The sequence below is a fragment of the Geotrypetes seraphini genome, chromosome 4 (genome assembly GCF_902459505.1).
Source record: "Geotrypetes seraphini chromosome 4, aGeoSer1.1, whole genome shotgun sequence".
In the NCBI taxonomy this organism is placed as follows: Eukaryota; Metazoa; Chordata; class Amphibia; order Gymnophiona; family Dermophiidae; genus Geotrypetes; species Geotrypetes seraphini.
Genome location: NC_047087.1, coordinates 186,760,537 through 186,778,906, shown reverse-complemented (window position 1 = coordinate 186,778,906; position 18,370 = coordinate 186,760,537). Strand labels below are relative to the sequence as shown.

The following is an 18,370-nucleotide window of genomic DNA, read 5'->3' as shown; positions in this document are numbered from 1 at the left end:
TGGGGGGGGGGGGGAGAGAGATAGGATGGTCAGCGGGGTTTCGGCTGGGAGGGGGGAGAAGCGGTCTGCCTTGGTGCTCCAAGGCCTGGCGCCATTACCTTTTTCGATAATGGCGCCGATGCTGCTTTCGCTGGGAGGGTAGGAGCGCGATAGGGACCGGGCCAGCTGTGCACCCCCCCCTAAGGCGGCACCCGGGATGGACCTCCCCCTCGTCCCCCTTGGTACGCTACTGCCCTGGGGAAACAGCCTGCAACAAGATCGCGCGATGCCAGAGATTTTTGCCTGCTTCGGCTGTTTCCTCCGCCGCGGTCCCGCCCCTCCTCTGACATCAGAGGAGGGGCAGGACCGTGGCGGAGGAAACAGTCGAAGCAGGCAAAGATCTCTGGCATCGCGATCTTGCTGCAGGCTGTTTCCAGACGCGACACCCGGCGCAGGGGGGGGTAACTGGACCGGACCGGGAGCACCCCCTCAGGGCTTGGTACCCGGGGCGGACCGCCCCCCCCCCTTGGTACGCCACTGTCCTGATGCTCAAAGAGAGGCCTACTCTTTAGCAATGAAGTCCAGCTTGTGGATATCTCTCCATTGTTCTTTACCCAGTGTTGAACTGAACTAAGCTTGTCGAGAGCTACAGCTCTCTATAGCTGACCTTTCCCTTTGGTGAGGAACAAAGTCTGTGGGGTAACCTAAGTATGTTGAGCCCACATCTGACTGACTTACCTAGCCCATAGAGGGTAGGGGCAGGGGTAAAGTTCAGAGCAATTCCCCCTGTTTGTTTCACCCCCCACCCCCACCCCCACCCTTTGGAGCTTCTTTAGCAGAATGGTTAACATTGTCAGTTCTGGATTGCAGCAGCAGAGAATCTCAAATTAAGAGGCAACAAGCAACATTTAAAAAACTCAGTGGCATGTGGCCAGGCTTTTAGGGGATTCAATAAATCCCTAACTCTACAGCCCTGGAGTTTGTTTTTTTTGTGTACCTTTTGCATGATGCAGTTTGATTTGTTGAGCAGGCCATTCCAGGTTATGCTAGTATTCTATAACTAGTCTTATAGCCTGTTACATTAACGGGTGCTAGAATATATGTGTGTGTGTCTGTCTTTATTTTTTTTTCTCTCACCTTAGCCGCTTTCTGTATTTCTGTCTGTCTTTCTTTTTTCCTTGGCTGTCCACTACCACCCCTTGCCTGCTCCCCCTGTCCATTCTCCCTTCCTTTTACCTCCCCTGTGTCCTCCACCACCCCATCACTGCTCACCTTATCCAGCAGCAGCCCTTCTCCCTTTGTTTTACCTCCCGCTGTCCATCATCACCTCCTTTCTGCTCCCCCTGTCCAGCAGTAGGCCTGCGTTCATTTTTCTGCCCCCCCTGTCCATCAGTATCTCTTCCCCTGTTCATCAACCCCTTTTCTGCCCCTCCATTTCTGTGTGCTGCAGCATTTCCCTCCCACCCCACTTCCCTGTGCAGTATTTTCCTCCCCCCCAATACCTTCCTCCTTAACTCCATGCCCTACCATTCTCTCCCCTTCTGCTCCCTTTCCTCCTTCACGTTTCAAGCAAAGGGTCTAAACTTGCTATATTGTTTCCTCCATTTAAAAAACAATATGCAAGGAGAGCTTTGAAATGACTCCAACTGAACCTGTAAAGGGAACTTACTTGTCTTCAGCTTTTGCTGTATTGTTGAGTTCTACAAATTTATGTGAGGTCTTTTTCTCTACCTGTTTATAGTTTTCTGTATTTTTCCCACAATAGAAGAGGATAGAGTTTTTTTATATACTATATATTTTGATATTTACTATCCCACCTGGTGTTAAATAACATGTGTTACAGAACTCATGCTCTCAGTATGATGCCGTCCGGGTTCAGCTGCCGCGGCCTGCAGCCGCCGACATCCGCCTGGGGCCACCGACAGCCGCTGCGGCCAACAGCCGCCTTGGGCCGCCGACATCTGCCTCGGGGGGGAGGGAGAGAGAGAGCTTTGTGCGCATGCGCACTCCTACCTGCAGTGCCCTACAGCTCATAGAAAATGGGCGCACGCAGGTGGGAGTGCGCATGCGCGGCTTAGCGTTTTATTATATTAGATGGTATCATGGTGAACAGATGAATGGCATTATTGGTGATTATACTTTTCTAGATACACATAGAGATTTTTATGTATTTAATGTGCACATGGATATATTGGAAAATATAATCCTGGAGCTTTATTCATAATAGTTTTGCTGGATATGCTACAGCTTTAGATGATATCTGGGACTTTGTGAAACTAGTCTTAAAATTTGGGTGACCATACAGCTCCATATTAAGATGGGCAAGCTAAGTTAGTCCTAGTTAAATCTCATTGCATGCACAGAGATGCACTTCTGCTTTTCTTAGAGAAATAAACTGGGAAATCATATCTCTATACATGTAGTGGGGCAAAAGCAGCACTGGTCAGCCTGTCCAGTTTGAGTAGGAGCTATGCAATCACCCAACTTATAAGGTTCTTGGGATTTCCATGCCATAAAGATTAAAGGAGACTTGAGTGAAATAGTGGGGTTTTTTTTAAACATCTTATTTGTTCAAGTTCCTATTACAGCAATGAAGAATATTCTTCAACTTGATGTACGAAGACCAGCTCACTTATCTTCAAAAACATTTATTGAAAACAACAACTGGAAAACAGAGTACTTAACTGAATATGAAATTAAAATAATAACTTGTCTTGAAGCCTCAGAGCTGTTTCAGATGTTATGAGTCCTTCTTTGAATTAGTATAAAAAGCAATGTTTTCTTTAGGTTCCAGGTTCAGGCTTATCAGTTGCTCATACAAAATGGGGGATTATCATATATAGATGCAAATCTCTCAGAATACTGCTTGCCAAGTGAGAGCAAAGATTAAATTTCTATATTAAGGGCATATAAGCAATTCATACTATTGGAATTTTCCTCTACCAAAACCATGTCACAGAATACGCAGGGGTGCCCAACATGTTGATCGCGATTTTTTGGTTGATCGCAAAGGCAATGCGAGTCAATCGCGGAGCCCTGCCTTTCAAAATAAACTTTACCGCGCACAGGAGACTGTGCCTGAAGCTGTATGTTCAGTAGTGCTGCCCGATTTTAAATTGATTCATCGATTCACTTTGGCGAATTGATTAGTTTAAAAAAAAAATTGGGCTCGCTGATTTGTTCAAGTCTCCTAAAGCAGGAGTGGCAGCGCTGCCTCTTGCTGGCCATCCACTGCCAAGTTTCAAGTTTATTTTGTTTTGATATACCGTCTATCAAACATGTGTCTAAACGGTGTACAATAAAATGAGATTAAAAAGAAATAAAAAGGGGCGAATTAAAATAAATATTTTATCAAATGTTATAAATACTGGATAAGTTCGCACTGACGTACATGGAACAAGAGGGAAGTAGGGGAGGGAAAGTTTTAAAATACATCGAAGTAAAATAATAAAAAAGGGAGGTAAATGGAGAATGGAGACACATTAGGGAGGAGATCGCTTTAAGCATTTTGTTTCAGGGCAATTCAGCCATTGCTGCTCATGCTTTAGGGCAGTGTTCTTCAACCTTTTTACACCTATGGACCGGTGGAAATAAAATAATTATTTCATGGACCGGCAAACTAATAAGACTGAAATTTTTAAAAAACCATTGCCGCCCTGTCCTCGCGAGCTCGGTCCCGTTAACCATCTGATCCCATCCGCACAAGCCTCAAATAGTTATGATTTTATACTGAACATATTTTATTAAAGTATAAAAAGAAACAATATTCTGTACAATTGTCATTTTATAAATATAAATAATACAGGGCAAGGATCAACAAAACCCCCGTCTCCCCTCCCCTTCACATATATCCCCTCTACTATCAAGAAAACTGAATAAGCCAAATTATTACAGAATGCTACACAAATATCATGCTAACAGAATACCGCAGTTACACATGGCAGGAATGGTGTTAGGGGGAGTGCAACTAGGGCAACTGCCTTCTGGTCAGAGAAAGCCCTAAGCCAGCTGGAAGCTAAAGACGCACTGCCTGGGCTTTGCACTCCCCAGTTATGTCTAATATCAGCTCTAGCAGGATACATATTTTAAATCTGATATATTCTAATCACAAGATAGAAATAAAATTATTTTTTTCTACCTTTTGTCGTCTCTGGTTTCTGCTTTCATCGTCTTTTCACTCTCTTCCATCCAGCGTCTGCCCTCTGTCTCTTCAATCCAGAATCTGCCTCTTCCATCCACTGTCTGCCCTCTACCCCTACCCCTCCCCCTCCCATATGGTATCTGCATTCTATCTATGCCCCTCTCTCCTACACCAGATCTAGCATCTTTGTCCCTCTTTCCTTATTTTTCATCTGACCCCCCTTCCCAGCATCAATCTCTCTCTACCTTGTCATTCCTCTGTCTCTCCCCTTTCCCTCATCTGATCTCTCCATTCCATCCTGACTCCTTCCCCTCCTCTAATCTCCCTGCCAGCTGTTTCCTTCCAATGTTCCTCCTCCCCTGTCCAGCAGTACCTTCTCCCTTTCTTCCTCCCCTTATCCAACAGTAACTCTCTTCCCTTCCCCTTCTCCCCTGTCAGCAGTATCCCCTTCCCCTCCCTTGTCCAGGAGTACCCCTTCTCCATTTCCTCCTTCCCTTATCCAACAGTAATTCTCGTCCCTTCCCTTTCCCTTCTCCCCTGTCAGCAGTAGCCCCTTCCCCTCCCTTGTCCAGGAGTACCCCTTCTCCCTTTCCTCCTCCCCTTATCCAACAGTAATTCTCATCCCTTCCCTTCCCCTTCTCTCCTGTCAGCAGTAGCCCCTTCTCCTCCCTTGTCCAGGAGTACCCCTTCTCCCTTTCCTCCTCCCCTTATCCAACAGTAATTCTCGTCCCTTCCCTTCTCCCCTGTCAGAAGTAGCCCCTTCCCCTCCCTTGTCCAGGAGTACCCCTTCTCCCTTTCCTCCTCCCTTTATCCAACAGTAATTCTCATCCCTTCCCTTTCCCTTCTCCCCTGCCAGCAGTAGCCCCTTCCCCTCCCTTGTCCAGAAGCACCTCTACTCCCTTCCCTCCTTCCCTCTCCAGCAAATGTTTCCTCTATGTAGGCTAGCGGCAGCTCTGTGTGCTTTTAACTTCGGCACACAGCTGCCCCTAAGCAGTATTTTAGCCGCGGTTTCATGAGGCAGCCTCGGGGCCTTTGGTAGGCCGGCCCGCTTCAATGATGTGATGTGTGCCGGCCTACCAAAGGCCCCGAGTCTGCCTCATGAAACTGCGCTAAAATACTGCGTAGGGGCAGCTGTGTGCCGAAGTTAAAAGCACACAGACCTGCCGCTGCTTTTCTGGGGGTGCGGAGACATACGCGGCAGGAGTCGGTGGTGGCAGGCAGGAGTACCGGCATAGCGATGGCAACAGGAAGTTGCACGTCAGCTGACGGCGGCACCTTTTGCTGCGGCGGGGTCCTGAATCCTTTGCGGACCGGCAAGATTTTTTTGCGGACTGGCACTGGTCTGCGGACCGGCGGTTGAAGAACTGTGCTTTAGGGACTCCGGGTCAGTCGGGAAGTGCTGCAGTGTATAGGTGCTCTTTGTAGCATCCTCTGGCTTCCCCCTGGCCTCCCAGTCTCACCTTCAGCTAATTAGGGCAGCCGGCAGAGGATCACCAGTGCTGTAGCAATCCTTAACAGGCTGCTGTCGGCCTCCATAGCATGTTCCCTCTGCCGCGATCCCACACCTGACGTGGAGGGGTGGGACTGCGGCAGACGGAATGTGCTACGGAGGCCGACAGCAGCTTGTTAAGGATCACTACAGCACCGGCGATCCTCTGCAGGCTGCCCTAATTAGCTGAGGGTGAGACCAGGAGGCCAGGGGGGAAGCCGAATGACACCACAAAGAAGGAGGGGTGAACATGCAGGCCTTCGGGGGGGGGGTGTCCCTGGTGTAGAAGTACATGGAGGGAAGGAGGGGGGTCCAAAGAGACATACATATGCCAGACTGGGGGGGTGAGAGGGAGGGGGGAAGAAGAAATAATGGGTCTAAAAACAGAGGGAGAAAGATGTGGGCAATGGGATTTAGGGAGGGAAGGAACAGAAAGGGAGAGAAGTTGGACACAAGGGATGGTGTAGATGAGGGGATAGAGATACTGAGGGTAGTTGGGAAGAGAAAGGGAGAGCTGGTTGATCCTGGGTTGGTGGGAAGGAGGAAGAAATACTGGATGAAAGGGTAGTTGAGAAAAGGAGAGATGGGGATCTGGGTATGATGGGGTCCATCGCTGCAGCCGCGGGGATGGAGACGAAAAAAAGGAATGATTCCAGACCTCCAGGGGAGGAATAGGGAAGGGAAACGGAAGGGGAGGACAGAGATGGAAGATGGATAGTTAGCACGGAGAAAGAAGAAAACGACAAATGAGCAGGAGACCCTGGCATGCGAGTTATCAGAAGACGCTTGTCGCAGAGCCTGGAACCAACATAATTTGAATAATGACCAGACAATAAAAGGTAGAAAAAATAATTTTATTTTCTGTTTTGTGATTACAATGTGTCAGATTTGAAATGTGTATCCTGCCAGAGCTGGTATTTGACCGCAAACATGTGCTGGGATTTAACAGAGAGAGGAAAAGTCTTTTTTGTTTGTTTATTTTGTTTACACCACAGAGCCACTGTGGATAGGAGAGGGCAAAGGGGGTGGGGTTGGTGAAGAGGCTATAAAATAAACCCACCAGGATGTTTGAGAAAAACACCTAATTGGGCAGGAAAATTGAATTGAATCGAAAAATCAATTCAATAGGCTGAATCAAATTGAATCAAAATTTCTTTTCCTGAATTGGGCAGCACTAATGTTCAGTTCACCTTTCAAACACCCCCCCCCCCAGCTCTGACCCCTCTCAATCACAAACCAAGTACGGCTTCAACTTTAGTAGTGATCCACGTTTTAAGGAAATAGTCACTGCCATCCTCAATGTCCCAGTATCCCATCTCTACCTCAAGGGCACCAGCCATCTCCACCACAAACTCTCGCAAGAACTGCTAAGGTAAACGTTGCCTGCAAAAGTCGCGAGAACTCTCAATAGGTGGCAAGCAACTAACAAATCTCTTGAGAAGTGCAAAGAGATCGCACAAATCACCATCAAATCTCGCAAGGGTTAGGTGACGCTATTCCTCTCGATTTTGAGCAGGGAGGGCGGAAGCAGTCGCAAAGAATTGTATTCTGCCATACATGTTCATGCTGTTATGCAAGGTAAACAATTTATATTTTAAATATATAGTACACTCGGTGTATATATATAAATAAATAAATTATATTTTTAGCATTTTTATTGTTGGTAGATAATTTTGACTTGGCCATTTTAAAAGTAGCTTGCAAGCCAAAAAAGCGTGGGCACCCCTGTTCTAAAGACTAGTTTTGTAAACATCATCGAGGGCAATATTCAGCCTGCAGCGATCAGCATTTAAAAAACACACACACTGAATGGGTCTGCATATTCTGTGCCAAGCCCAATCTGTGAACTGGCACTGAATATTGGGACTTTTATGGTCATTGGAAGTTTCTGGCTCTGGCTGATATTTAGATAATAAAGGCTCTCTTTTATTAAGCTGTGGTAGAAGTTTCTACTGTGGCCTGGGGTGCTAAATGCTCTGTTGTGACTTGGAAACAGGATATTGGACTTGAGGGATCTTCGGTAACTTGAGGGTCCCAGTATGGTAACTTATTTTCCAAAGTGACACAATGTAAGAAAAAGAGGCACTAGAACATCTGTCTGGCATCATTTTGAGAGAAATGGTCACATAGATGTCCATGAAGGTCAGAGGGGCAGCATAGTGGTCAATTCGGTGGACCACCATAACCCCTTTATTTTGTATTGTGAGCCCTCCAAGAACAGAATAAGACTACTGTGCCAAATTGTATACAAGTTTCAAGTGTATTAAAACATTTTTTATACCGCTAATTCAAATTTCTAAGCGGTGTACAGCCTTAATAAAAGAAAGCTTTTAAAACACAAATAAAAATTGGTGTTAAAATATTATAAAGTACTATACTAGGTTAGTAGACTTTTAGCATAGGACACATATACTGACTACACATAATTTGGGAAGTAGGGTTGAATTACAATAATTATAATAAAGCACACTTAAAGGTTAAAACAATAGGTGGACTATTGCTTATTTAGTCCTAAAAAGGACAGTTTTATCCAAAAGCATCCTCAAATAAAAATGTTTTGAGTTTTGCTTTAAACTGCTTTATCGAGGTTTCTGCTCGTAAGTGATTGGGCAATGAATTCCATAGGGAAGGTGCAGTGATGGCAAAGTTATTAGATCTCCGCGTATTGATTAGTTTCAAAGATGGTATAACAAGAAGGTTTTGTGACGTAGATCGGATCAATTTAGCAGGTTGATATGGAATAAGGAGTCTATCAATGAATTCGGGTTGGCTATTGAAACGAGTAGTAAGGGTTAACAGTAAAATTTTGTAACTAATTCTGTGCTCGACAGGCAGCCAATGAGCTTCAATTAGAAGGGGAGAGACATGGTCATACTTCTTTGCGCCGTAAATGATCTTAATAGCAGTATTCTGTATTATCTGAAGGCGTCTTATTTCCTTTTTGGTAATGCCCTTATAGAGGGCATTACAATAATCTATGCAGGAAATAACCAAAGAGTGAATTAGTGTGTTCAACGATGAGGGATCGAGCAGTTTTAGCAAGAGACCTTATCATTCTGAGATGGTGGAAACATTTCTGAACCACCGTACTGATGTGATTGTGATAGGAAAATTTGCAGTCGAAGGTAACTCCCAAAAGCTTTAGAGTGGATACAACTTTAATTGAAAGCGATTCGATTTTCAGAGGGGCCTGAAGAGTTAATCCCTCTTTAAAGGGGAAGATCATTAGTTTCGATTTATTGACATTGAGTGATAACTTATTTGAATCCAACCATGATTTAATTTTTTAAAGTTTTTGATTAATGGAAACAACATCCCCGATGTTATTCAGGTCAATAGGATGAATTAATTGCATGTCATTGGCACATGCAAAGGTGGTAAAGCCGATAGATTGACCGACTGTCAGAAGAGGGGATAGAAAGATATTGAAAAGTAATGGAGACAAGATAGAGCCTTGCGGAATACCGTATTCAGTAGATGAAGGTTCAGAAGATGAGTTGTTAAATGATCTATCAGAAAAGTAGGAGGTGAACCAGTCCATGATTTGACCTGTTACACCTATTTCCTGAAGACGGGATAGTAATAAACTATGATCTATGGTATCGAAGGCAGATGAAAGGTCTAAGGAAATGAGCAGAACTGATTGGTGATGGTCAAGATGATAGAGAATTTTTGTAGTTAATCCTAGTAAAGAAAGTTCAGTGGAGTGATGATGACGAAAACCAGTTTGATTAGGGTGTAGGGCTTTTGTTTTCTCGATAAAGTCAGATATTTGAAGAAAGACAATTTTTTCAGTCAGTTTAGCTATGAATGATATATTAGCAATGGGACGATAGTTGGACATGAATTGAATACTAGAGGAGTGGTCTTTAACAATTGGATAAATTATGGATTGCTTCCAAGACTTGGGTAAGGAGCCTGATGATAGGCTAGAATTGACCAACTCTTTGATGCATGGTCCAAAAACGGAAAAGAAGCGTTTTAAAAGAAAAGGAGGAATAGCTTCTGAACTGGTCCCTTTTATATTAAGTGAATTTAAACATATTTGTATTTCCTGAAAGGTGGGAAGAGTAAAACTAGAGCAAACAAGACAAAACTGCAGATCTGTACAAGACGCAGGCAAAATTTATTTGTGACAAAAAATATATATAAAAAATTTTTTAAAACCCTTTACCAATCAGGGGACCAGACACGGTCCGTGTTTCGGACAAACCTTCGTCAGGGGTCCATGGATAAAATAGAGGGAAAAACAAAAAGTCACAAAAAAACTGTATAGTGGTAGCAAAGTATGGGCGACGTCAAGATCCGTCACTGTAATAAGACGGCTTATTACAGTGACGGATCTTGACGTCGCCCATACTTTGCTACCACTATACAGTTTTTTTGTGACTTTTTGTTTTTCCCTCTATTTTATCCATGGACCCCTGACGAAGGTTTGTCCGAAACACGGACCGTGTCGGGTCCCCTGATTGGTAAAGGGTTTTAAAAAATTTTTTATATATATTTTTTGTCACAAATAAATTTTGCCTGCGTCTTGTACAGATCTGCAGTTTTGTCTTGTTTGCTCTTGGTTGTTTCTTTACTGCAGTTTAGGTTGGAACTCTTCTTTTTGTTTTGTTGCTTCAAGAGTAAAACTAGAACATTTTGAAAAGGACAGATTGCCAACAGTAGAATCAGTAAGGTCTTTGGCATAGCTATAAATGGGAGTTTGTGAGAAATTTTCTCTGATTTTTTTTTTTATTTTGTCTGCGAAGTAAGTAGCAAGAGCTTGTGCTGATGGTACTTGATTATTTTTGTTTGTTTCTTTTTTCCTAGAAGTTAAAGATTTAACTATTGCAAAGAGTGCAGATGTATTTTTTGCTTTCTTAATTAGTTTGGAATAATATTCTTTTTTTGCTTTATTAATTTCAGATTTGTAATATGCTGCATGTTCCTTCCACCTTGCAGGTGTCTCCTATGTACAGTCAGTAATTTGGCGATTTTGCAAGGCTCACAATTTCTACCATAAATATACTAGACAGAGAGGGATTTGGACCTGGATCCTCTTGTTCACAATCCACTGCACTGACCATTAGGCTACTCCTGGGAGCTGCTTGCTGCAGTGTTGGCTATTCCCATAGTACCTACAGCTGTTATACCTTTCAGTTCTACTTCTTATGGGGGTGAGAGGGGGACAGCAACCACTGGGGATTAAGGAGGGGTCAAGCCTTAATCCTTCCAGTGCTGAGCTGGTCATTCAGAGCACCTTTATGTAATTTAGATAGAATTACAACAGGTCTAGATACACATGCCCTTTCTTGCATAGAAACATGATGGCAGATAAAAGCCGAATAGCCCATCCAGTCTGCCCATCCATAGCATTTACTATTTTGCCTTGGAAGTTTCTTCCTGTTCTATTATTGCAGAAAGATGTCCTAATTTTGGGTTCACCCTAGTCCTGCCCAAAAACAGACCTACGATATGCTTTAATTTTACATTTCAAAAATTGAAATTTAGACGTTTTTGGTAGATGGATATTTTGTGGGCCATTTTGAGGCATCTATGTGTTTTGAAAATGAATCACCTTAGTGACATGGGTTGCCTTTATTGATGTGTTAAGGAAGATTATGCTCTAAGTTGGCTGACAGATACTGTTGAAGGGTTCAAAGAATATGAGTGACTTCAAGCCTTATGCAAATTTTAATTTATTACTTATTCGTGCATTTAGCCTGCTCTACCAATTACACTCAGAACAGATAACCTTGATAGGCGGTATATAAAATCCTAATAAACTTGAAACAAGAGTTACGTGCATAATAAACATGTGCAGGAGCATTTTCAAAAAATGGTCTAAGTCCAGCTTGGATGTATCCAGTGAACGTCCAAAGTTCGAAGAACAAAAATGGCCATTTTCAAATGGCAAACTGCTGGATGTCCAAATATAATTTGTTTTTGAAAATTATCTACTTAGATGTCTTGGCCATCGGGATGTCTAACTTTATAACCCATTTTCGATCAGAAAAACATCCATGTTGAAAACAGCCTAATCCTAACTATTTGGACAAGGGTGGGACCAGCACAGTAATGGACTGGCCACATCACCATCCTGACAGAGCAATGGGACACCTTAGAGAGCACTGCTGTGAACTTCACATAAAGGGTGCCAGCTGTATATCTCACCAAAACCCCCTTATGGCTGCAGGTGGCACCTATTTGGCAGTTTAGTAGGGTTTGGGTGGGCTCACATGTTCTACCATAAATGTAGTGGTTAGAGTGGCTCATGGGCCTAGGTCCTCCTTTCTATGGTTTACTAGCCCACCTACCAGGCTACTTAAGACACCTGTATGCAGCTCTACCAGGCTTCCCCATATCAGATGCTGCTGTTTTAGAGACAGGTTTGTACCTTTTTGTTCTCGTTTTTGTGTGGTGGAAGGGGGGTCAAGTGAGCACTGGGGGAGTATGGGTGTGTCTTACCGTGATGCATGCAGTGGTCATCTGGTCAGTTTGGATACCTTTGTGGCACTTGTACCCTTCTAAAATGGTACATAGATGAAAACGCATGATATAAAGCCGCGCGAACAATCGCGCACAGGACATTTGCACGCTGGATTTAAACAGTATTTTAAAGCGCTTCGAGGGAGGGTTTGGGCGGGGACTTTACTTAGAACTGTTGGTGCTCCTGTTGGGGGGTGTTGGGGGACCACCCCATTATGGAGGAAAAAGCCCTTTTCCCTGTTTTTTTTTAGGGAAAAAGTACAGTTTCCTCCAGTGCCCCCAAGGGAGCACCAACAGTTCTAAGTAAAGTGTGTGGGGGGTTCCCCCCACCCCCTCGGAGCACTTTAAAATACTGTTTAAATCCAGTGCGCAGACATCCTGCGTACGATTGTCGGTGCTCCATTGTCGGTGTGGCATTGTCTCGCGCGGTTTTGACCCGTCACCTCTAAAACAGATCTAGTTCCAAAAATCTAAGTTCCATCCAGGATGTCTTGCAAAATGCCCTTGGGAATGCCCAAAGCCCAGTCATGGCCCACTTCCATCATGCCGATCTCATGCTCTGGATACACAGAGGCTGGACCACCTCGCTAGATATACAGAAAGACAGTTTTGATTATCGGCACTTGGACGTCCTGGCAATTAAGACATCCAAGTGCCGATTTAGGATGCATTTTGGATGACTATGTTGTTTGATTATGAGCCTGATAATGTATTAACAGTAGATGTTAGTAGATAAAGACCATAATGGACCGCAGAGTGCCCACAATAGAATGGTCATGCCATAGTTACTCCCCAATGTTGTAAGTCAAAATCTATTTTCTCACTCTGTCAATAGTGTCAGTAAGATCTCAAAAACCATTGACATATTATACAGAGTCTTAGTTCTCTCAAAAGAAAATTAATGGTAGCATAGTCAAAATGTCAGAATTTGAGAGAAAACTATTTAGTATGCTTTATCTTTGGACACTAAAATGCCCTCTGTTGCTTGCTACAGCTTTGAAAGTGAATTACCCTCTGCGTGCATTAGAGTGTGCAAAGAAATATCTGTTGGATGTTTTATCCTTTATACACATTAGACTAGAAAAATTATAGAACATAAATGTTTTATGTAGAGAGTGCACAATTATGGAATATGCACCCCTAGAGTCACTATGCAAAATGAAAAATTATTTACAGTTTTGGAAGTTGCTAAAAGCTTTCCTGTTTCAACAAGGCTTTGAGTCATAACTAGGGGAAACTTGACGAAGTTACAGGGAAATATTTTTAAAACCAATAGGAGGAAATTTTTTTTCACTCAGAGAATGATTAAGCTCTGGAACACGTTGCCAGAGGATGTGGTAACAGCGGATAGCGTAGTTAGTTTTAAGAAAGGTTTGGACAAGTTCCTGGAGGAAATGTCCATAGTCTGTTATTGAGAAAGACATGGGGTAAGCCACTGCTTGCCCTGGATCGTGGCATGGAATATTGCTACTCCTTGAGTTTTGGCCAGGTACTAGTGACCTGGTTTGGCCACCGTGAGAACAAGCTACTGGGCTTGATGGACCATTGGTCTGACCCAGTAAGGCTATTCTTATGTATATGTTTTATTGTTTTTGTTATTGTTTGATTATGAATATTATGTTAGAAACCGCCTAGCAAGCATTTCAGATATAATGGTATAGAAGTTGTGAAAATATGAGGGATGTAACAAACTTAATGCAAAAGTGGGCATAACATTTTTATTAACTTACCCTATTCCTGTGCCCTCCAACCCTCCAGCCTGCTGATTAACCGTTCCCCTTAACTGTATCCATGACATCCTGTTTTTCTGTCTTGCCTTTTTAGATTGTAAGCTCTTTCGAGCAGGGACTGTTTTCTACTCTTTGTGACTCTGTGCAGCGCTGTGTTCATCTGATAGCGCTATAGAAATAATTAATAGTAGTTCATATTGCACATGTTGGTAGAGTAACTCTTTCTCTATACTGGTATTTCAGAATCTTTTTCTTCATTACAGGTGAATAATGGATTCCAAGCTGAAGCAACATGCCATCATTGAGTTCTTGATGAAAGAGGGATACAGGCTGTCCAACATCCACAGAAGGCTACAGAATGTTTACAGAGATGACACCATTGACAAGAGTAACAGGCACAGATGAATGAAGAAGTTTAAAGAAGGGGAAATCAGCATTGAGGATAAACCATGCAGTGGGAGACCATCAACTGCGACTACTGACACAAATCATCAGCGAGTGAATGAACTGATTTGCGTGGACAGACAAGTCACAATCCATGAGCTTGCTGTACAACTGGACTGTGGTCACAATGCCATACAGAAGACGCTGGAAGATTTAGGGTATCGGAAAGTGTGTGCAAAATGGGTTCCTCAGCAGTTGACACTTGATTTGAAGGAGGGAATAGAAATCTGCTCTGAAGCATTTGAAGTCAATGAAGGCACATTTTTTCTGATCTGGTGATTGGATGAAATGTGGTGGTGTCTTTATGATCCTGAAATGAAGTTCAAGAGCCAGTGATCAGCACAGAAAGTCATGGTGACTATTTGTGGGATGACAAAGGCATCATTTTCCTTGATTTTCTGGAACGTGGCCATACCTTAACCAGTGAGTAGTACATTGAGACACTCAAGAAGCTTAGAGAAGCCATTAGAAGGAAGAGAAGGAACAAGAATCTGGAAACAATCCACAATCATCATGACAATGCACAACCACACACATCTTTGGCAACAAATCAGGCAATCGGCAATTGGTTTGGTCAGTGGCCCTCCATCCACTGTACAGCCTGGATCTGTCACTCTTTTTGGTCCAATGAAAGACAGTCTTCAGGGAAAACAATTTGATAACACAGACGAGGTGAAAATGGCTGTGAAGTGGGTACGATGGTGCATACCTGGATTTTTTCAAAGAGGATTTGAGAGTTGGCTTCAACGATGGTGCAAATGCATCACTTGTGATGGAGACTATGTTGAGTAGTACTTTTGTATAGAGTGAGTTACTCTACTAATGTGCAATTTGAATGACCTAATTAATAATTAATAAAATAGTTATGCCCACTTTTGCATTGCTTTTAGTACAGCCCTCTTAAGTACGAGAAATTCCAGTATGTAATATTGCTATTGGCCACTTCCAGTGTAGGAAATATTTTTGTTTATTTTATAGGATTTTGGATCATGGCCTTTTCACATGTAGCTCATGTTGAGCTACATTCAGGTACAGTAGATATTTCCCTGTCCTTGAAGGTCTTGCAATCTAAAAATTGTATCTGAGGCAAGGGAGGGTTAAATGATTTGCTCAAAGACACTTGGAACAACAGTGAGATTTGAATCAGACTTCTCTGGTTCCCAGCCCACTGCTCTAACCATTAAGCTGCACTCCTACTGCTGAGATGACCCAAAGATTTTCAAAGCCCCAATATGTTTTGAGACAACAGACTGCTGCATTTTTAATGTAATTTGTTATGCAATGCCTATATAAAATACTCTATACTGGTATGATGATGAGGAAAGGTGCACTGCACAAGAGTTGTATGAAAAATGGGAATCATGAAAGCATCATTTGTGAATCATTGTCTGAAGGAAAGCCATGTTTTCATAGGTCTTAGTTTTTGCATTTTCCAGAGTATAGCCTTCTCTAGGAGGGGCAGCAATGTGAACCAGCTGTTAGACCAGTGTATCGCAAACTGTGTGTTGCAGTGAGATTCCGAGTGTGCTGCGAGATGGAGGAGAGGCGCAGGTGCTGGCTGATTGCTTACCGGACATGCCTTTCACGACGAGAGGCATGTCCTGTATTCAGTCAGCTTGCACCTGCATTGGCACCTTTCCTCCTCCAACCCTCCCCCCCCCCACCCCACTGGCATAGTGATAGCAGACTCAGAGCCCTGTTTGGAGGTTCCTCTGTGCATGCACGGACAGACATGATAACATCACACATGTGCATAACATTGTTGCGTCAATGTCTATGCATTTCCAGATGCCCTGCAGCCACGGTCCCGAGTTTAGTGTGCCTTGACTACAAAACATTTGCGGGACACTGTGTTAGACAAAAAGATTCATGCTTAAAAATGAATGCTGTGAAACCATGTGGCCTGAACTAGGAACTACTTGTATATTTGGATATGCTTTTGTGTATAATAATCACTAGTAGGTTTCCAGTTTTACTGTTTAACATTCTCAGTGTTTTCCATAATTCTTCTAAGGCATATTCTAAGGTAGTTCTGTAGGGGATTATGTAGATTTAGAATGCAGGCGGGTATGTAAGTGCCAAACACATATACTGTACATCAGGGCTGCCCAAGTCCGGTCCTCGAGATCTACTGGCAGGCCAGGTTTTCAGGATATCCACAATGAATATGTATGAGAAAGATTTGCCTGCACTGCCTTCTTGGTGTGCAAATCTCTCTCATGCATATTCATTGTGGATATCCTGAAAACCTGGCCTGCCAGTAGATCTCGAGGACCGGACTTGGGCAGCCCTGCTGTACATGTTAAATAACAATAATATACCTGGGTACATTAGCATTCTATAAAAGAGAGTAGGCTTCTACTTTTCTTTACAGAATTGCCTCCAGAAAGGCAACTTTTTATAGAATTTCCCTCATAAATGTCCCCTTTTACAAAGCGGTAGTGATTTTCCTGTGGCAAATGCACCACAGTACAAAGGAATTGAATCAAGTTTCAAGTTTCAAGTTTATTAGGATTTTATATACCGCCTATCAAGGTTATCTAAGCGGTTTTACAATCAGGTACTCAAGCATTTATGAGTTTCGGTGCATTTTCCATGGGGGACTTGCTACTGAAGGTTTTGTAAAAGGGGCCCAAACATGCACTTTCCCTATTAGAGCACATTTAACATGTTACTTTACCATAGGTCCCATTTTCCACAGCTGAACCGAGTTACTAAAATGCATTACTAGCATTATACATCAATGAAGTAACCCATGTTAGAAACATAGAAATATGACGCAGATAAAGGCCAAAGAGCCCATCTAGTCTGCCCATCCACATTAACCATAAGGTATTGGCGAAATAGAAATGTAATGTAATTATCTCTTTCTCTCTCTCTCTGAGATATCCTACGTGCCTATCCCAGGCCATCTTGAATTCAGACACAGTCTCTGTCTTCACCACCTCTTCTGGAAGACTGTTCCACACATCTATCACCCTTTTTTAAAAAAGTATTTCCTTAGATTACTCCGGAGCCTTTTAACTTCATCCTATGCCCTCTCATTGCAGAGTTTCCTTTCAAATGTAAGAGACTCGACTCATGCACATTTATATTACATAGGTATTTAAATGTCTCTATCATATCTCCCCTCTTCCGCCTTTCCTCCAAAGTATACAGATTGAGATCATTAAGGCTGATAGGCCTTATGATGAAGATCACACATCATTTTAGTAGCCTTCCTCTAGACCAACTCCATCCTTTTTATATCTTTTTGAAGGTGCGGCCTCCAGAATTGTACACAATATTCTAAATGAGGTCTCACTAGCGTCTTATACAGAGGCATCAATACCTCCTTTTTCCTACTGGCCATACCTCTCTCTATGCAACCTAGCATCCTTCTAGCTTTTGCCGTCACTTTCTTAACCTGTTTGGCCACCTTAAGATCATCACAGACAATCACACCCAAGTCCTGCTGTTCCGCCGTGCACATAAGTTCTTCACCCCCTAAACTGTACAGTTCCCTCGGGTTTTTGCAGCCCAAATGCATAACCTTGCATCAGTAGCGTACCTAGCATATGTGACACCCGGGGCCCATCATTTTTTTGACACCCCCCCCCCCCATCTGTATGAAAAACATGATTTTTTTGTAACAATCCACACGTCATATATGAGTACCTAGGAAAAGGCAACATCAATACACCCATTGTAAAACTAAACAAGCCAGACTAGTACAGATGAATCCTGCAGTCAATCCTAACAATAAAACATGTCTTTCGAATACACAGAACACAGAAAACACCTTCGCCTAGTATGGAATATGTAATCACAAATTAACCCCTCTCTCTTTTACAAAACTGTAGTTTGTAGCGTGGATTTTAGCCACGGTGGTAATAGCTCTGACGCTCATAGAATTCTGAGCATCAGAGCTGCTACCACCACTACTGGCGCTAAAAAACGCTCCACAGTTTTGTAAAAGGGGGGATAAAATAGAAATACATAGACAAAGGTTAAATTGAACCAGCAAGAACCTGGACTCTGCATACAATGCAACACCACAGAAACAGTGACACATGTCTCCTAAAGCAATAAATAAATAGAAAATTTTTGTTCTACCTTTGTCTTCTCTGGTTT

At 43.0% G+C, this 18,370-nt stretch overlaps 1 protein-coding gene across 7 annotated transcripts in view; it reads left to right on the top strand.

Moving 5' to 3' along the window:
- Window positions 1–18,370, top strand: part of MCU (mitochondrial calcium uniporter) — a 449,047-nt gene that overhangs the window by 411,273 nt on the left and 19,404 nt on the right. Inside the window, exon 13 of one of the 7 annotated variants that reach the window (XM_033940611.1) lies at window positions 15,236–15,280. The exons of 5 other annotated variants lie outside the window; for them this stretch is intronic. In XM_033940611.1, coding sequence (XP_033796502.1) covers window positions 15,236–15,265 — 30 coding nt within the window. In that variant the 3' untranslated portion in view covers window positions 15,266–15,280. Of the gene's footprint in view, window positions 1–14,076; window positions 14,176–15,235; window positions 15,281–18,370 lie in introns of those variants that run through there. One more of the 7 variants, XM_033940610.1, reaches the window with a different exon arrangement.